The following is a 21,260-nucleotide window of genomic DNA, read 5'->3' as shown; positions in this document are numbered from 1 at the left end:
CATTTAATGTTTTTATGTTGTTTATGTTATTACTGCTTCATAAACCTTAAAGGCAGTCGGAACATTCAGGGCTTCGCTTTGATACGAGCAGTCTTGTTGTCCCTACTTTTGATACGAAAGTAACGGAATATTTGTGCTCGGGGTGGGTTTGTTTTTTCTTCAGACAAATTTCGACATTTTAACTAGCCATTTTTGACGGAATTTTTTTTATCATTCAAAAAGTATTGTTGTCCTGAGCTTAAATTTGAAACAATATTTCACCTGTGATCATTTTTCGTAGAGTTATGAGGGTTTAAAGATTGCCATTTTGGCCATTTTGACCAATTTGGGACAATTAACGCGCGATATAATTCGCGCTATTAACGCGTAAGCGGAGATTTAATCCGTCTTATAAATCGTTCCAAATTGGTTGAACGAAGCTTATTTGCCATAATTGATTTTTTACAAGGAACAAAATCTCTCTTTTTGTTCTTTATATGGCGTGTGGGGGGATGATTTTCATTGAAAAATTTTCAAATTTTAGAAAACAAAAATGTTCGTTTTTTTAATTTCATTTAGTGTTTTTATGTTGTTTATGTTATTACTGCTTCATAAACCTTAAGGGCAGTCGGAACATTCAGGGCTTCGCCTTGATACGAGCAGTCTTGTTGTTCCGACTTTCGATACGAAAGTAACGGAATATTTGTGCTCGGGGTGGGTTTGTTTTTTCTTCAGACAAATTTCGACTTTTTAACTAGCCATTTTGACGGAATTTTTTTTATCATTCAAAAGGTATTGTTGTCCTGAGCTTAAATTTTAAAAAATATTTCACCTGTGATTATTTTTTGTAGAGTTATGAGGGTTTAAAGATTACCATTTTCGCCATTTTGACCAATCTGGGACAATTAACGCGCGATATAATTCGCGCTATTAACGCGTAAGCGGAGATTTAATCCGTCTTATAAATCGTTCCAAATTGGTTGAACGAAGCTTATTTGCCATAATTGATTTGTTATAAGGAACAAAATCTCTCTTTTTGTTCTTTATATGGCGTGTGGGGGGATGATTTTCATTGAAAAATTTTCAAATTTTAGAAAACAAAAATGTTCTTTTTTTAAATTTCATTTAATGTTTTTATGTTGTTTATGTTATTACTGCTCCATAAACCTTAAAGGCAGTCGGAACATTCAGAGCTTCGCCCTGATACGAGCAGTCTTGTTGTTCCGACTTTCGATACGAAAGTAACGGAATATTTGTGCTCGGGGTGGGTTTGTTTTTTCTTCAGACAAATTTCGACTTTTTAACTAGCCATTTTGACGGAATTTTTTTTTATCATTCAAAAGGTATTGTTGTCCTGAGCTTAAATTTTAAAAAATATTTTACCTGTGATTTTTTTTTGTTGAGTTATGAGGGTTTAAAGATTACCATTTTCGCCATTTTGACCAATCTGGGACAATTAACGCGCGATATAATTCGCGCTAATAACGCGTAAGCGGAGATTTAATACGTCTTATAAATCGTTCCAATTTGGTTGAACGAAGCTTATTTGCCATAATTGATTTGTTACAAGGAACGAAATTTCTCTTTTTGTACTTAATATGGCGTGTGGGGGGATGATTTTCATTGAAAATTTTTCAAATTTTAGAAATCAAAAATGTTCGTTTTTTTAAATTTCAATTAATGTTTTTATGTTGTTTATGTTATTACTGCTTCATAAACCTTAAAGGCAGTCGGAACATTCAGGGTTTCGCCCTGATACGAGCAGTCTTGTTGTTCCGACTTTCGATACGAAAGTAACGGAATATTTGTGCTCGGGGTGGGTTTGTTTTTTCTTCAGACAAATTTCGACTTTTTAACTAGCCATTTTGACGGATTTTTTTTATCATTCAAAAGGTATTGTTGTCCTGAGCTTAAATTTTAAAAAATATTTCACCTGTGATTATTTTTTGTAGAGTTATGAGGGTTTAAAGATTACCATTTTCGCCATTTTGACCAATCTGGGACAATTAACGCGCGATATAATTCGCGCTATTAACGCGTAAGCGGAGATTTAATCCGTCTTATAAATCGTTCCAAATTGGTTGAACGAAGCTTATTTGCCATAATTGATTTGTTACAAGGAACAAAATCTCTCTTTTTGTTCTTTATATGGCGTGTGGGAGGATGATTTTCATTGAAAAATTTTCAAATTTTAGAAAACAAAAATGTTCTTTTTTTAAATTTCATTTAATGTTTTTATGTTGTTTATGTTATTACTGCTCCATAAACCTTAAAGGCAGTCGGAACATTCAGAGCTTCGCCCTGATACGAGCAGTCTTGTTGTTCCGACTTTCGATACGAAAGTAACGGAATATTTGTGCTCGGGGTGGGTTTGTTTTTTCTTCAGACAAATTTCGACTTTTTAACTAGCCATTTTGACGGAATTTTTTTTTATCATTCAAAAGGTATTGTTGTCCTGAGCTTAAATTTTAAAAAATATTTCACCTGTGATTTTTTTTTGTTGAGTTATGAGGGTTTAAAGATTACCATTTTCGCCATTTTGACCAATCTGGGACAATTAACGCGCGATATAATTCGCGCTAATAACGCGTAAGCGGAGATTTAATACGTCTTATAAATCGTTCCAATTTGGTTGAACGAAGCTTATTTGCCATAATTGATTTGTTACAAGGAACAAAATTTCTCTTTTTGTACTTAATATGGCGTGTGGGGTGATGATTTTCATTGAAAATTTTTCAAATTTTAGAAATCAAAAATGTTCGATTTTTTTAAATTTCATTTAATGTTTTTATGTTGTTTATGTTATTACTGCTTCATAAACCTTAAAGGCAGTCGGAACATTCAGGGCTTCGCTTTGATACGAGCAGTCTTGTTGTCCCTACTTTTGATACGAAAGTAACGGAATATTTGTGCTCGGGGTGGGTTTGTTTTTTCTTCAGACAAATTTCGACATTTTAACTAGCTATTTTTGACGGAATTTTTTTTATCATTCAAAAAGTATTGTTGTCCTGAGCTTAAATTTGAAACAATATTTCACCTGTGATCATTTTTCGTAGAGTTATGAGGGTTTAAAGATTGCCATTTTGGCCATTTTGACCAATTTGGGACAATTAACGCGCGATATAATTCGCGCTATTAACGCGTAAGCGGAGATTTAATCCGTCTTATAAATCGTTCCAAATTGGTTGAACGAAGCTTATTTGCCATAATTGATTTGTTACAAGGAACAAAATCTCTCTTTTTGTTCTTTATATGGCGTGTGGGGGGATGATTTTCATTGAAAAATTTTCAAATTTTAGAAAACAAAAATGTTCGTTTTTTTAATTTCATTTAGTGTTTTTATGTTGTTTATGTTATTACTGCTTCATAAACCTTAAGGGCAGTCGGAACATTCAGGGCTTCGCCCTGATACGAGCAGTCTTGTTGTTCCGACTTTCGATACGAAAGTAACGGAATATTTGTGCTCGGGGTGGGTTTGTTTTTTCTTCAGACAAATTTCGACTTTTTAACTAGCCATTTTGACGGAATTTTTTTTTATCATTCAAAAGGTATTGTTGTCCTGAGCTTAAATTTTAAAAAATATTTTACCTGTGATTTTTTTTTGTTGAGTTATGAGGGTTTAAAGATTACCATTTTCGCCATTTTGACCAATCTGGGACAATTAACGCGCGATATAATTCGCGCTAATAACGCGTAAGCGGAGATTTAATACGTCTTATAAATCGTTCCAATTTGGTTGAACGAAGCTTATTTGCCATAATTGATTTGTTACAAGGAACGAAATTTCTCTTTTTGTACTTAATATGGCGTGTGGGGGGATGATTTTCATTGAAAATTTTTCAAATTTTAGAAATCAAAAATGTTCGTTTTTTTAAATTTCAATTAATGTTTTTATGTTGTTTATGTTATTACTGCTCCATAAACCTTAAAGGCAGTCGGAACATTCAGAGCTTCGCCCTGATACGAGCAGTCTTGTTGTTCCGACTTTCGATACGAAAGTAACGGAATATTTGTGCTCGGGGTGGGTTTGTTTTTTCTTCAGACAAATTTCGACTTTTTAACTAGCCATTTTGACGGAATTTTTTTTTATCATTCAAAAGGTATTGTTGTCCTGAGCTTAAATTTTAAAAAATATTTTACCTGTGATTTTTTTTTGTTGAGTTATGAGGGTTTAAAGATTACCATTTTCGCCATTTTGACCAATCTGGGACAATTAACGCGCGATATAATTCGCGCTAATAACGCGTAAGCGGAGATTTAATACGTCTTATAAATCGTTCCAATTTGGTTGAACGAAGCTTATTTGCCATAATTGATTTGTTACAAGGAACGAAATTTCTCTTTTTGTTCTTTATATGGCGTGTGGGGGGATGATTTTCATTGAAAAATTTTCAAATTTTAGAAAACAAAAATGTTCGTTTTTTTAATTTCATTTAGTGTTTTTATGTTGTTTATGTTATTACTGCTTCATAAACCTTAAGGGCAGTCGGAACATTCAGGGCTTCGCCCTGATACGAGCAGTCTTGTTGTTCCGACTTTCGATACGAAAGTAACGGAATATTTGTGCTCGGGGTGGGTTTGTTTTTTCTTCAGACAAATTTCGACTTTTTAACTAGCCATTTTTGACGGAATTTTTTTATATCATTCAAAAGGTATTGTTGTCCTGAGCTTAAATTTGAAAAGGTATTTCACCTGTGATTATTTTTTGTAGAGTTATGAGGGTTTAAAGATTACCATTTTCGCCATTTTGACCAATCTGGGACAATTAACGCGCGATATAATTCGCGCTATTAACGCGTAAGCGGAGATTTAATCCGTCTTATAAATCGTTCCAAATTGGTTGAACGAAGCTTATTTGCCATAATTGATTTGTTATAAGGAACAAAATCTCTCTTTTTGTTCTTTATATGGCGTGTGGGGGGATGATTTTCATTGAAAAATTTTCAAATTTTAGAAAACAAAAATGTTCTTTTTTTAAATTTCATTTAATGTTTTTATGTTGTTTATGTTATTACTGCTCCATAAACCTTAAAGGCAGTCGGAACATTCAGAGCTTCGCCCTGATACGAGCAGTCTTGTTGTTCCGACTTTCGATACGAAAGTAACGGAATATTTGTGCTCGGGGTGGGTTTGTTTTTTCTTCAGACAAATTTCGACTTTTTAACTAGCCATTTTGACGGAATTTTTTTTTATCATTCAAAAGGTATTGTTGTCCTGAGCTTAAATTTTAAAAAATATTTTACCTGTGATTTTTTTTTGTTGAGTTATGAGGGTTTAAAGATTACCATTTTCGCCATTTTGACCAATCTGGGACAATTAACGCGCGATATAATTCGCGCTAATAACGCGTAAGCGGAGATTTAATACGTCTTATAAATCGTTCCAATTTGGTTGAACGAAGCTTATTTGCCATAATTGATTTGTTACAAGGAACGAAATTTCTCTTTTTGTACTTAATATGGCGTGTGGGGGGATGATTTTCATTGAAAATTTTTCAAATTTTAGAAATCAAAAATGTTCGTTTTTTTAAATTTCAATTAATGTTTTTATGTTGTTTATGTTATTACTGCTTCATAAACCTTAAAGGCAGTCGGAACATTCAGGGTTTCGCCCTGATACGAGCAGTCTTGTTGTTCCGACTTTCGATACGAAAGTAACGGAATATTTGTGCTCGGGGTGGGTTTGTTTTTTCTTCAGACAAATTTCGACTTTTTAACTAGCCATTTTGACGGATTTTTTTTATCATTCAAAAGGTATTGTTGTCCTGAGCTTAAATTTTAAAAAATATTTCACCTGTGATTATTTTTTGTAGAGTTATGAGGGTTTAAAGATTACCATTTTCGCCATTTTGACCAATCTGGGACAATTAACGCGCGATATAATTCGCGCTATTAACGCGTAAGCGGAGATTTAATCCGTCTTATAAATCGTTCCAAATTGGTTGAACGAAGCTTATTTGCCATAATTGATTTGTTACAAGGAACAAAATCTCTCTTTTTGTTCTTTATATGGCGTGTGGGAGGATGATTTTCATTGAAAAATTTTCAAATTTTAGAAAACAAAAATGTTCTTTTTTTAAATTTCATTTAATGTTTTTATGTTGTTTATGTTATTACTGCTCCATAAACCTTAAAGGCAGTCGGAACATTCAGAGCTTCGCCCTGATACGAGCAGTCTTGTTGTTCCGACTTTCGATACGAAAGTAACGGAATATTTGTGCTCGGGGTGGGTTTGTTTTTTCTTCAGACAAATTTCGACTTTTTAACTAGCCATTTTGACGGAATTTTTTTTTATCATTCAAAAGGTATTGTTGTCCTGAGCTTAAATTTTAAAAAATATTTCACCTGTGATTTTTTTTTGTTGAGTTATGAGGGTTTAAAGATTACCATTTTCGCCATTTTGACCAATCTGGGACAATTAACGCGCGATATAATTCGCGCTAATAACGCGTAAGCGGAGATTTAATACGTCTTATAAATCGTTCCAATTTGGTTGAACGAAGCTTATTTGCCATAATTGATTTGTTACAAGGAACAAAATTTCTCTTTTTGTACTTAATATGGCGTGTGGGGTGATGATTTTCATTGAAAATTTTTCAAATTTTAGAAATCAAAAATGTTCGATTTTTTTAAATTTCATTTAATGTTTTTATGTTGTTTATGTTATTACTGCTTCATAAACCTTAAAGGCAGTCGGAACATTCAGGGCTTCGCTTTGATACGAGCAGTCTTGTTGTCCCTACTTTTGATACGAAAGTAACGGAATATTTGTGCTCGGGGTGGGTTTGTTTTTTCTTCAGACAAATTTCGACATTTTAACTAGCTATTTTTGACGGAATTTTTTTTATCATTCAAAAAGTATTGTTGTCCTGAGCTTAAATTTGAAACAATATTTCACCTGTGATCATTTTTCGTAGAGTTATGAGGGTTTAAAGATTGCCATTTTGGCCATTTTGACCAATTTGGGACAATTAACGCGCGATATAATTCGCGCTATTAACGCGTAAGCGGAGATTTAATCCGTCTTATAAATCGTTCCAAATTGGTTGAACGAAGCTTATTTGCCATAATTGATTTGTTACAAGGAACAAAATCTCTCTTTTTGTTCTTTATATGGCGTGTGGGGGGATGATTTTCATTGAAAAATTTTCAAATTTTAGAAAACAAAAATGTTCGTTTTTTTAATTTCATTTAGTGTTTTTATGTTGTTTATGTTATTACTGCTTCATAAACCTTAAGGGCAGTCGGAACATTCAGGGCTTCGCCCTGATACGAGCAGTCTTGTTGTTCCGACTTTCGATACGAAAGTAACGGAATATTTGTGCTCGGGGTGGGTTTTTTTTTCTTCAGACCAAGTTCGACTTTTTAACTAGCCATTTTTGATGGAATTTTTTATATCATTCGAAAACTATTGTTGTCTTGAACTTAAATTTGAAAAAATATTTCACCTGTGATCATTTTTTGTAAAGTTATGAGGGTTTAAAAATTGCCATTTTGACCAATTTGACCAACTTGGGACAATTAACGCGCGATATAATTCGCGCTATTAACGCGTAAGCGGAGATTTAATCCGTCTTATAAATCGTTCCAAATTGGTTGAACGAAGCTTATTTGCCATAATTGATTTGTTACAAGGAATGAAACCTCTCTTTTTGTACTTTATATGGCGTGGGGGGATGATTTTTACAAAAAATTTCAAATTTTAGAAAAAAATTTTATTTTTATTTATTTCCTTTAATTTTTTTAATGCTTTTACTGCTGCTCCATAAACCTTAAAAGGCTTTAAAAGGCAGTCGGAACATTCAGGGCTTCTCCCTGATATGAGCAGTCTTGTTTTTGTTTGTAACCTAATTCAATCGCATGCTTTTGAAAAACAAAAAGCAGGAAAATTGAAAAGAGAAACTGCAAGCATAAGTTTTCATTTAATGTTTGATTTTCTTAAAATCATTTTAGATTTGTTTCCTTAAAACGACTTATTGGAGCATTGTGCTGTGTGTCTTGCAACCAGGTATCCATGTTCACAGCTGTTCAGAACTATTATAATATCCATCAAGTTTCAAGACTACAGCCAGTTGATAATAATAGAACCATGTCCGACTGATGTAACCTCATATTTCTCCTTAACCAATTATTGAGAAATTGTTCGACAAATTGTTTTTCAACTTTATGAAAACGTTTTGAAACAAATATATGCCTTTCTACTTTTTCTGTTAAAATTCAGATATAAAAAGCACAGTTGATGCTATCTTGAGCCTCACTGAATAAATAGTGTGGAGTTGAAAAAAAAACAGCTCAGCGTGGATACAGTTGAACATAAAACTTTCCTGAAGAAATGAAAAATAAATGGTTTATGAGGTGAAATTGATAATGTGTGAAGTTAACAACTGAAAAATTGCAAATAGTACCTGATTTTTTTTTAAATTCGAGTTTGAGCAACAAAACTTCAATTTAACTACGTAGGATTCGGTGTTTTTTTGCTCTATATTAATGACTTGCCAAGTGTCTGTCAGAAGAATAAGGTAGAATTATTTGCAAAAAAGTCGGGCGCTTTTGATGTCATATTTAAGGCTTAAATCCAACAGCAGGAGGTAAGCGACGTTAGCAGGTCCAAAAATTATTTTTTTCCGAACAATGTCACCATAAGCAATGATAAGTTAGCCATTTTAGAGTTTAACGCAAAAAAGCTCAAGAAGAAAATCTCATTAGTAATTAGGTCTAGTTACTAATGAAAAATGAACTAAAACAAATGTTGTTAACATTTTTGAAAAGGGCAATTACATCTTGCGCAATAATATGGCAACTTTCATTTCACCTCAATTTATCTAGTCTTCTAAAACAGCATAATTTGTATGTGCAAGTGATATATCAAACAATGTACTGATCAATCAAAGAGCTAATAAGAGCGACGTATGAAAAAATTAAAAGTAATACCGACTTGCAAGGAGGAATTGTGTAAAACTATGAAACGTGATAGTTTGATAAGAATCAGGAAAATTAAAAACTCTTTCTGGTTAGATATCAAAATATCTGTGATTTTTAAAAAATATATGCTTAAAATTATAAGACGATCCTATGGAAATAAAAAATTCGCAAACTTATAAGTGAAGACGGGATCACAGACACTTTTGAAACAGTCAATGCAAGGAGAAAACAAAGTTCGCATTTCAAATAATACGTTTTTATCATTAGATAAAGTAATTGTTCCGACTTTCGATACGAAAGTAACGGAATATTTGTGCTCGGGGTGGGTTTTTTTTCTTCAGACAAATTTCGACTTTTTAACTAGCCATTTTTGACGGAATTTTTTTATATCATTCAAAAGGTATTGTTGTCCTGAGCTTAAATTTGAAAAGGTATTTCACCTGTGATCATTTTTTGTAAAGTTATGAGGGTTTAAAGATTGCCATTTTGGCCATTTTGACCAATTTGGGACAATTACCGCGCAATATAATTCTCGCTATTAACGCGTAAGCGAGATTTAATCCGTCTTATAAATCGTTCCAAATTGGTTGAACGAAGCTTATTTGCCATAATTGATTTGTTACAAGGAACGAAATCTATCTTTTTGTACTTTATTTGGCGTGTGGGGGGATAATTTTCATAAAAAACTTCAAATTTTAGAAAAAAAATTTTGCATTTTAATTTATTTCATTTAATTTTTTTTATGTATTACTGCTGCTCAATAAACCTTAAAAGGTAGTCGGTACATTCAGGGCTTCGCCCTGATACGAGCAGTCTTGTTCTTTTTAAAGCCAAATTACCAATTAACAATGACTCTTTGGACTTGTTCTTTCAATAAAAATAAGAGCCATTTTTTTCCACTTTGAACATTTCGTCAGACTGTTAAAAATTCGAAACTTTTGTCACTAAATGTTCTAATTTACCTCTTTTTTGAACAAGCTCTTACAACTCGATGTTTTCCAATTTTTGAACTATTTTTCGATCACTTTTTTGAGTTTTTTTTATGTTATTTACCTTAACAAATTTAGCGCACACATTTGTTGATAAAGACACCACCTGAGAAGATGATGCGTCTTGGACACCATCATCAGTCAAACGAAGTGACTTTCGTGCAATTCCATAATTTGTTTGGTTACGAATTCTTGGCTTGAATGTATATTTTACATATAATTTTTTTTTATTTCATCTAACTTGAAATCAAAATTGAGTTCTAACACATGAAGATGAATACTATTCACGTAATTTTGATCACTCTTCAAACTATTTTTGTACACACAGATAAACGTTACCTACTCGGATCGAAGTCGCAGACTTATGTTCAGACTTTGAAATTTGCGACCCACGGCGCGATTTAGCTATTTGATATGCTGACTTTCCAGACTCGAACTCTAGGCGCGACGAAATTTGGGTCAAGTTCAAGATGCGGCGCGAACCAAGTCGCGATTACCGCGTACCGCGTCCAGGGCGCCAATTTTGTGACTGCATGTTCGGACTTTCACAAGATAAATTCTCGGCACGACTGAACAATTTGTTTTTAGATTCGGTCGCGGCGCGATTTTTGAAACGAATTTCTACATTAAATTTCTAAATTGCTAATTATCGATGTTCTAAACTTTATTATTCTTCAATTTAGGTAAACTCATACTAAGTCATCAAAAGATTCACCATTTAAATCCCAGCGACTGACGCTCGAAAGTACCACTTCTTTAAACTAAAACTTAACTTCTATTTTAGGAACAGTCACTTAAGAGTTTACAAAATGCATTATTTGATAACTTAACTTGTCAAAATTGTGAATCAAAAACTAGGCTCTAAAATCAATGAACGATTTTATCGAATAAATTGTTTTTAACAAAACGGTTCACTATGCTAATATTATTACTAAAAATACTTTAGTTAATCGTGCTAAAATTTCTATCTTCTGTTTATTTTTAAGCAAAACAGTTTAATGCTTCCTTCAAACTGCACTCATTACATAAACAAGTTATTGTTGGCGGTTGATCAAAAACAAGTTAATTTCGGCTGAAGCTTGAAGCCGAAATTACATCAGAATAACGTAAGTTACAACAACCTGTGACAATATGTTGTTATGTCGTTTAATAATATAAGTTTTCAGCTTGTTGGATAAGTAATCGCCTTTTCGACTGGTTGGCCCTTCAGTTTCTTGGCTTCCCACTTATTTTTGTTTCTGGTTCCCACTTAACAATTTTGCGATGTTAAGAAACACAATTTTTTTTAGTTTCCATGTGAAACAAAAAAAAGTTAATTATCCCCCCGCACCGAAGTTTCTTCGATTATTATCTATTATCTGGCGATTTTGTGGTCGAACCAAAAATTATTCTTTTAGTAATCAATTATCTGGTGATTTTGTGGTCGCAGAGTAAAATAATCGATTATATGGAGAAAACAATCCATTAAAAAGCTTAATTTTTACGTCGATTATATTGGAATTATAATACATTATAATAGATTATAATTTAAACAAAATTGATATAAAAATTCGATCAAAAAACACAAAAATGCGCGACGTCAACTTTTTCAAATTCTTAGTTGCCTGAGCATGAAAATATAAAATTTTTAGCAACAAAACAATCTTTTAAGTAATTTTATAACTGATTTTCAAGTTTTGTTAGGTGTCTTGTTCTTACATCTTTCCGTGCAATTCGAGACCTCATTCTATCCCATCAGAACTCGAAATAATAAATTTGATTTGAATGGGCGGGATGAGCGGATTTACAATGATGATATTTTGTATTTTTCTTGCATATTTTTTGTGCCGAAAATCTTGTTTATATTGATGATTTTCATGATTTGTGTCGTTTGGTTTGAATTCAACTTTTGCTTTGAGTTTTCAAATAGCATGCTTTTAAGAAGAGAAAAATCAATTTTCTGACAATATAATCAAACTTTTTGACAACAAAATCGATTTTATTGCAATTTTATGGCGATAGCAATAGTTTTTGTTGCGGTTTTATGGCGAAAACAATAGACGGATAAAAATACATTTTAGTGGAATTACAAGGCAATATTTTCTTGATGAAAATAATCTATTTTCTTTCTATTATAATAGAAAATGTTGCTTAAATTAGTTACACATTATCGATTATAATGGTAATACTTTTGGCAACATTTTCTCAATATAATCTATTTTTATCCGAGAAACTTCGGTGAGGGCCCCTTAAATCAAAATAGAAGAAAACATGTTCGCTTGGTTAAGAGTTAAATTTTTCAGCCAATTAGTTTTGAGCATATTACAATGCAAAATTGAGCTTAAAAGGAGACAGAACCTTTTGAATCAATCATGAAATCGCGTTTTTCCAAGTCGCCTCACAATTTCTGTCATTGCAAAAAATTGGGATCTACTTAACAATCACCTTCCCTTTAGTATCTACTTAAAACTTGCCACCCCTATTAACAAAAGCAGTCAGTAGCACTGAGCTTTCTATTGAGAATTATAATTTTGCTGCATTCTGATTGGTCGAAAATGTGTTATTTAATCTACTTAACGATTGCCCCCCTCTTTGTTAAAAGGGGGGGATTGTAAAGTAGGTCCCAAAATTGCAATCGCTCCCAATAAATTTGAAAAAAAAAACTTGCTTCTGTTTTACAGGTTTTGTTTGAGTTAGAAGCAAGCCGCATAAGCAATTTTCCAATATTCCGAGCAAACCGCTATTCAATCCTTCTCCAATAAGTTTCCCGGAGCTCATTGATCGTTTTTCATCTCTTAAAACACGACTTGAAATTTTGCGCAGAGACCGTAGACTACAAAGGCTGTCGACGAAAGACACTTTCTTATCTAAAGTGAGCTCACACTGATAACGCGTAGATCTGCAAAAGACACTTTTCCAAAAAATGCTTCATTTTTCTCGCTGTTAGTTAGCAGAAACTTACCTAGTTGGTATGAAAACTGTAGCACAATTTCTTTAAATTAGCTTCAACTTTTTTTTGAAAATATTGTTTGTCTGTTTGTTTTTGTTCCAACTTTTGATACGAAAGTAACGGAATATTTGTGCTCGGGGTGGCTTTTTTTCTTCAGACAAATTTCGAGTTTTCAATTAACCATTTTAGATGGAAATTTTTTTCTGATCATTCAAAAGATATTGTTGTCCTGAGCTTGAATGTAAAAAAATATTTCACTCGTTATCATTTTTCGTAAAGTTATGGGGGTTTAAAGATTGCCATTTTGGCGAAGTTTGGAAAAATAACGCGCGATATTAACGCGTCTGCGGAGATTTAATCCGTCTAGGAATTTGTCCCAAATTGGTTGAAAGAAACCTATTTGTCAGAAAAATTTTTGTTGCAAGGAGCCAAATCTATCCTTTTGTTCTTTATATGGCGTGTGGGGGGATGATTTTTATTATAAAAAAATTTTAATTTTAGAAAAAAAAAACCGTTCCAATTTATTGCATATATTTTTTTTAGGTTATTACTGCTTCAGAAACTTTAAAAGGCAGTCGTAACATTCAGGGCTTTGCCCTGATACGAGCAGTCATGTTGTTATTTACGCCATTTTGCAACTTCTTTAGAGATGAAGTGGAAACATGAGCTTGATTTGAGATAAGATTGAGCCTTAGTTTCATTTTTACACCATATCAATCCGGCTTCGAAAAAAGCGGAAAAACTATGCCTGGGGTGTGTATTTTTATTCAATCAATTTTCGCGTGGTTGTTCGGAGCCCCTGGTGCATTTTTTAAGTTTACGGTGATCAAAATTTGTTAATTTGGCCGATTTGCGAGATAATGCATTGTTCTAACAAGCGAAAGGGCGGTTTAATGGTTCCAAATTGAACTGAAGGAAGTTATTTCGTTGTATAATTATGATAAAAGACGTTAAATTGATGACTTTGTACTTTAAATTAGCGTGTGGGTCGTTAACATAAAGGAAACGACAAAGAATTTTAAAGACTGCAAAAGTTTTTTGTTTTAATATTTGATCATTTTTTCCGAAAACATCCAAAACAAAAAAACCAGAACTTGAAAAAACGACTCATATATCACGGCTTCACTTGAACATTTTGGTTATATCTCACCCTGAGCGATGAAAAAAGAAACAAATTTTTGTTAAAAAATTTGAATCGATTCTACTAAGAAAGGCAAGATGTCAAAAAGAAGCAGTTTAGCTTCAAATCAGCTTTTTCTCAATTTTTTGCCGTTTTCTCTAATTAAATTTGTTAAATGAGAATTCAATTGCGTTTTTGATTGTCGCTTTATTGCATTATTCTAAATTGATCCAAAGCTCGGCATATCAGTCCTGCACTTTCAGCAAAATCGATCAAACTTTGCAGTAAAATTTATTATTTTTTTGTCCTTTAGGGGGTTATAACAGAAAAACACCATGTTTTATTGTTTTAATTCAAAAACTACAGTTATAACATGTGTTTTTCAGTGTTTGTTGTTCGGAGTTTTTCAAGGTTTTACACAGATAGTGTACTGCGTGATCGTCTTCAGAGTTTATTTTCTGTTAGCTGAAGACTGATAAAAATAAATACAGTTTCATTGCTAATATTTCTATGTTTAACCCCTACAGATTATCAAGCTTTTTAGGGTTCGTAAGCCTACTGCGTTTCTCATAAGAAAATGTTCATTCAATTTTTCGCTAAAAAGCTTGAATTATTCTCTCACGTTTAAACTTATAACTGGTCTTTTTTCCTAAAACAGTTGAGCTGACTTGAGCTGAAACTAGCTGTCTTCAATCTAGTTACGAACGGGTGACTTTTTGGGTGGTGAAGGGTTTGAATCTCTGAAGAGATGAGGGTGTCCCTCCACGTTTTCTACCACTAAATCTACCTCTGGTTCGAGGTCTTACGATTTGTGTTGTATTCTTGTGAAATTTGCTATAAGGAAGACCTTAATTTTAGTAAAGGTTTTTGGCAATGTTTTTGTCTAGATGTCTTTACAACCTGGAAATCAACAAGGACGAGGAGTTGACGCAAGACTCATGCTACTCGAGGAGTCTAGGTCACCCGCTAGATACACCAGGAGGGGAATTACGTGTTCAAGACAACTTCCGCCTCTCTGGGTCACCCGAAAAAATTTCGTAAAGTCGCCAGCTGATAATTTTGATGGCTATCATAAAATGCAAGTTAAAAATTTTCCAATGAGTATCAAAGGCAATCATTGCAGATTTAGCCCCCTCACCAACGGAAAAGTCAAGTTTTGGCATTCCTTTTTGAAACCATTTTCGGCCAAACAACCCAAAAAATTTCTTAAAGAATCCTTCGGCGCCAATATATACTAAATTTGAAAGACAGCGCGCAAACAATTTTGGCTGCGGCGCAAAAAAATTTGTAAGAATAGGGTTTTTATAGTGTTCTGGGAGCACCCGAATATTCATTTTTGCTCCGACTCTTTGCGGGAAAAATTTTGCATGCATATTATTTTCTCCATCAACAAACATTCCGAGATGTCTGGGCTGCCACAAGCCATTGGATCAGTTAGAACGTTTTTGCTGATGCAAGAATCAAAACACTAAAGACTAGATTAGATGATGATGAAACTTGTTGACGGCTGAATTGCCGGCGGAAAGGTTTCTCTGCAATAAAAGTCAACGAAAAATCATTCGTTTGAAACACAGTGGAGGAACTTTGTATTCGGGTGTGTTTTTGTTTTTTCTTTCTTTTTGTTCTCAAGGCAAAATCAGGTACCACTAACAATCATCGGGATGGGTCGAGTTATATATCATATTAAATCCATTTTGGTAGTGATTCCAACGATTTTAAAAAACTTCGATACGTTTTTTTTTAGTGTTGAGAAAAACCGGTTTGAAATTTTTGACTTTCAGTTTAATTTTCAGTAAGAAAAGGTCAGCGTGCAGGGTTACAACAGCTTATTTACGCTTAATTTAAGCCGTGAAATCTTAGTTTCACAAAGGAATTTGGTTTTTGGGGTTTATTTAGCGTTTTTTTGGAATCACTTTTTCAAAAGCTCAAAATGGTTCTGCAAAAAAATTAGCAAGAATTTGTGAAATTTTCTAAATTTTTATATACTTTTTTTGCTTTTTAAAATTTCCATCAAAAACAGTTTTTCAATTGGTCTATTCGACTATGACTGTTAAACATGCTTAATTTCTATTTTTTTGCTTAGGCTTTTTTATTACAACACTGAAAAAACAACACTGATTTGAAAAAAAATTGTATTTTTGGTAAAACTATGGTCGGAACATCCTGAGCTATTTGCAGAGTAACCGGCTATCCTTGTTTTGTTTTGTTGTAACACAAATTGCAGCATTTAATGACCTTATGTGTGAGTGCCACAAAATTAGTGACCCGCTGAAATTTAAGCACTAACTATGTAACATGGTTTTTTCAGGAAAGTGAAAAAAGTTGCAAATTTTTGTGGTTTTTTCTCGCGTGACTGAACATAGCATTCACTCAGATTCATTATCTAAAATTGAAAAAACTAGGATTAAAATTCATTTAGTAAGCACGATAACACACCAGTAATCACGAGGCATACAAAGTTTTACATCTTCGTTTATGATAGCAGCCAACAAGATCTTCTCTGTCATGCGGTCAAATGATGGTTTTATGAATCCATCACCCATCCCTTACTCAAGGAGCGTCTATGTTGGCGAATCCCCTTATAATTCACAAATTACACAGATTGGCCTCGTAGTATTTTACCAAGTCTTACAGATTCTTAGCGCCCCATTATCCTTCGTAATATAATATGTTTTAGAAAAGAGTTTTTTAAATAAATCTAGATGAGCAGTCTTGAAGTTGACAGTGTGTCCTCTGTGACTACAAATATCATAAACTTGAAGCCCAGTATAATTTTTGCTTAAAAGTTGAAACAATTCATACAAATCTTAATAAGAGATACAACAACAGCTCCTTTGTTTAGAACAGGACAGGTTTGCTTGTTTTCTGCAAAATGTTTTTAAAAATTCACCACTACTAACAAAAACATGTAATTTTTTCAATTCAATGATCGAAAAAAAGCACTGAGAGGCATACTTTGATGTTTTTTTTTTCTCGACAGCAAGCGCACATGAGCATTCGATTTTTACCAACTCTGGCCATTTAACATATCACTTGAGTTTTAAAACAATTGTTTTTTAAGTTTAACTAGTTCTCGATAAATCTTTTGAGTTAATAATGTTGTGAATTGTGTTTTATTTACTTTTATTTGATATTTAATCTAAATTGGAAATCTAATAGTTTGTGTCTCTTTGAAGTCCATGGGACTTCTTTGCACTTTTCTAGTTGAATGGAAAAGAAAATGTGATAATTCAATTCATTCCATTTCAATCTTTTTTTTCTAGTTAGTCAAGTGTTAGTCAAGTTATTATGGCGTAGTCAACGGATTCGAACTTGCGAGAAATTTATACCCTCTGGCCTAATCATACTTTAGAAGCCGCAAGGAATAGATAAACTGGGTTGATCAGATTCATCTTACAATAATAGCCAAAGAGACCTAAACACCAATAATTTGAAGAAACCATTGGTGACGGAGACAGAAATCTCAATTCTTGAAAGTTCCCATGATTCAGACAATGAACAAAAGGAAAACGCTACGAAAGCCAGCAGAAAAAAAGACGTTATGCAAGACTACTAAGTTGCAGAAGAACAATGAATTGCAGAGGAAAAACGAAATATCGGCGTCCTGAAAAGAAACGAGGCAGACAAAAAATTCAGATCGATACTGTTTTTGGCCTAAAGATTAGAGGGAAACAAAAAAATCTCACGAAAACATCCTTGGGTGAAAATGTAATCTGTTATTTTTAACGAAAATTTTCAATTTCTTTGAATCTGCATTTGTAAAACTGTCAAAAAATATCTTCGAACGGTATAAATTTAAGCGCAAAATAGAAGGAACGAAAGCCGTACGAGCAATTCTGGAGAGTAATCTCAGACTTCGCGAGAATTTACGAGATAGAATTACATGCAGAACAGAATTGGGTTATTTATTTGTGTATTTATTCGTGGCGTGTTTATTTTCAACCTGAGAAACTGCAATCTCTAACAGAGGTTTTTTATCGGAAACACTAAATCCATTGGATGCATTGATTTAGGCGATCATTGATGAAAAAAAGGTATTTCAACCATCTGAAACTGACAAACATGTCAAGAGCCAACAACAAGAGTAAGGTGTACAAAAAATTCAACGCTTTAGGCGCACATTATTGAGATGGGTCAAATAAATCTTGAAAAAATTTTTTCTTGTCGAGAAAATCAAAACAGTCGAAACTTACCATTTATGATTAAAAGTTTCGCAAAATTTCTATGCGGGGACGAACAAATAAACTTTTTTTAAATCGTCGAGGCAGTGGAGAAAATTCAAACATCTCTGAATTGGATCGAGCAGAGTCGAACACTTTTTTTAGGCCGAGAAAGTACCAAAAACTTGGTCATGAAAGTCGAAACATGCTAACTTTGGTCGAGACGGTCAAAAATACCAACTTCTGGTCGAAAAAGTCGAAACAGAAATCGAACATCTCCACCCAGGGTAATACTTTTCCTCGCCCTCAATTTCACGCCAATTGGATTAGGGCAAATCTTTAAGTCCTATTTTTGTTCTGATGCAAGTGGAACCCTATAACTATAGTCAAGATGTTGGGCTCAAAATTTACGATAGAGTTCACCTGAAACTAATTTTTAAATCTTCATAGGGTTCCGAAATTGCTAAGTCCTTGGATTCGGTATTCGTGACTAAGTTATCCGCTACTGTTCCACTTATCCATTATTCTCAACGGCAACGTGTAATCGCAATTAGGTTAAACGCGGCTCCAGATTCTCTTGATGCCGGCAAACTAGACTTGGGTTTTCTAATCTACACAATTTTCATCACTTAGTGCTGGAAAAATTTTTTTTGGGGTCATAAGTAGCACATTTCAATTTTTTGAAACACTCTTAAAACTATTTCTTACCAAAATGAAAATCTGAGACAATTTAAAAGCTTTTCGCTGAGAAGCCGGGAGTATTCGGCGCTTCGCTGATATACTAGCAGTCTGTAGATGCATTTCTTTGATTCCAAAAATCAAATTTCGGAAAATAATAATTAGTTTTGTAAAAACTTTTAGTTCAACTGCTTTACTTGAAATTATACTTGAAACAATTTGGAAAAGCAGTCGAAAAAATTAGGGTTGTTCCCTGAAACACTAAGTCAGAATGAGTTAAATTAAGTCAATCAACAATAATCAATATCGAAATTCCGTAGTTTAAGCCATTTAATAGCCAATTCGAGTCAAACTTTACCAACTTTTTCCGACGCCAAATGACCTTGGAGGACAATTCAGAGCAGACGAAGTCTCGCACGGCACAAATTGTTGCCCAAATGCCAAATAGATATACTTCGGGTGTGTTAGCTCAATTTTTAAGATATGATTTTGTAAATGTTAAAAAGTTTGATTTGAAAATAAAATATGAAATTAAAATTGGGTTAAATCATAAATTCAGTTAAAATAGCTCAAAGTTAGTTTAGTTAATTAGTTGTTTTTAATGGTGAGTTAGTAGTTTGGGAAGTATGGTTAAGGCACAGAGAGTTGTTGTTGACCTCAAATAAGAGGTCAATGTGTGAGATATGTTGAGGTCAACGGAAGAAGAAGAAGAAGACGAAGAGGAGGAGTCGCCACCTCTGGACACAGACACTTTCATGGCCGAATTTAAGAGACCGTGAGCTGGAACAAAAAAAAACAGATAATTTTATAAGAATTTATGTTAAGAGGCAATTCATCATTTTGGCTTCAAATTTGGTTCACAGCCAGTTCTTTAATTAAATTGAGCTAGGTGACTGATTTGATTATATAGGTAGCATGAAAGTTTTGGTGCAATGTTTTTTCCCAATAGTTGAAACATGTATAAAAAGAAAGCTTTTGATTCAATTTTCGTGCCAGTTTTCGTGGATCTAATATACTAGTTTGGAGATTGCTGCCTCTCTTCACTTACTTCGCCTATGGTGATCCATAGACGTTGTGTGGACCTGAATAGTAGTCATGTCCCCTATGCCATACTTGTTGCTTCCCATCAGTTGAACATCGTACACGGAATCAGAATCCAGATCTGAAAGTAGCAGCAGAACCAACTTCAGAAAAAATGCGTATTGGAAACTATACTGTGAAAATGTTTTTGATTTTTTATAGCATTTATCAATTAACCTATACAAAAACAAAAAAAAAACAAGAAACAATTTTGAGAATGAAAAATTTCCTAGCAATTCTTTTGTCTTTTTTTCAGCCTAAAAACTATTCAAAAAGTTGAAAAGTTAAAAATTGAGACAAAAGAAATAATTTGATAAATAAAAGAAAAAAATGAATGGACTTAGATCAGAGTAAATATACTCCACTAAGCATTCCTTGACAATTCGAAACAATTAGTAGTCGTAAAATTAATTTTCATTTTTCTGGAAATAATTTCGCTCCAAGCAGTGGTTTTTTCCAGTTCATTGAATCTGGTAAATTGAAATATTAAAAGGAGTTTGGTTACCTTTGATTACATAAGAGACAGTTATGGTCGTTCTCTCGCCCACATAGACCACCTGTTCAACCCACTCTGATGACTCATCACGTGATGATGACTCATCTGATGACTTGGTAGAGACAGAAATGGAGTTGGCGTCAGACGAGGAAGAGGAATTGTTGGAATATTCTAGAACAGTTCAATCGAACTTAAAACCAAACGACAAGAAAGCAGATATCTGGACCTGAAAATAATAACATACCCATTGTAGTAATTTGTCTTCGTTCGCTTTGGGTCTCCGGAATCTGAAAAACATGTCGGTTGAAATTGAGTAATGTCGAAATTGAGCATTTTTTCTTTTATGTTATTTTTTTTAAAAACCTGGCGTGACAGTGAAAAATGTATTCAAACTGCTTGCAACACATGTTAAATATCACAAGAGAATAGATATTTTGTTTTGAACATTTCAATTAATCGCCGACATCAGAATAAACGAATAAATCGCATTTTTAAATTGTTTATATTGTTTGTTTTAAATCAGCAGTTTAAACTTTACCTAACCTGATTTGGATCTGGTCTCTTCCTCATCCTAATTATGTATCTGTTCACAGGAATTGATGGAGTCTTCCATGCCAAAGTGTACTCATAACTTCGGCCACTTGTGATGGGGCTGATGATTTTAGGGGCATCCGCAACTCCTGCAAAAAATTAACTATTCAATGTAAGAAAAGGCTGAAGTGATACTTATGTGTGTGCTCCTCAATCAATAGGCTAATGGTTCGAATCCCGTCATATCATTGATTTCCGAGCATCAGGAGTAGCTAGCCCAAAAGAACTTAAAAAATAAAAGACGAGCAATTTAGTTTGAACATACAAATTTAAATCAAAAATTTCAGTAACACCTTGTTATCTTTGACACACATTCA

At 33.4% G+C, this 21,260-nt stretch overlaps 3 protein-coding genes across 3 annotated transcripts in view; 1 reads left to right on the top strand and 2 right to left on the bottom strand.

The window, feature by feature from the left end:
• LOC134852138 (signal recognition particle receptor subunit alpha-like) overlaps window positions 1-21,260 on the top strand; it is a 394,981-nt gene that overhangs the window by 12,602 nt on the left and 361,119 nt on the right. The gene's annotated exons all lie outside the window — the stretch shown is intronic.
• Window positions 1-21,260, bottom strand: part of LOC134852139 (protein archease-like) — a 124,684-nt gene that overhangs the window by 76,176 nt on the left and 27,248 nt on the right. The window lies entirely within an intron of this gene.
• The window catches only part of LOC134851899 (hemicentin-2-like), a 78,518-nt gene continuing 76,632 nt past the window's right edge, over window positions 19,375-21,260 (bottom strand). The window contains exons 9-13 of the mRNA XM_063868174.1: window positions 20,896-21,032; window positions 20,597-20,639; window positions 20,362-20,523; window positions 19,825-19,938; window positions 19,375-19,556 (exon numbers count right to left, since the gene is read on the bottom strand). Coding sequence (XP_063724244.1) covers window positions 19,375-19,556; window positions 19,825-19,938; window positions 20,362-20,523; window positions 20,597-20,639; window positions 20,896-21,032 — 638 coding nt within the window. The remainder of the gene's footprint in view (window positions 19,557-19,824; window positions 19,939-20,361; window positions 20,524-20,596; window positions 20,640-20,895; window positions 21,033-21,260) is intronic.

This window comes from Symsagittifera roscoffensis, chromosome 7 (genome assembly GCF_963678635.1).
Source record: "Symsagittifera roscoffensis chromosome 7, txSymRosc1.1, whole genome shotgun sequence".
Taxonomy (NCBI): domain Eukaryota; kingdom Metazoa; phylum Xenacoelomorpha; order Acoela; family Convolutidae; genus Symsagittifera; species Symsagittifera roscoffensis.
The sequence above is the reverse complement of the archived record's forward strand: the minus strand, read 5'-3'. Positions and strand labels throughout refer to the sequence as shown.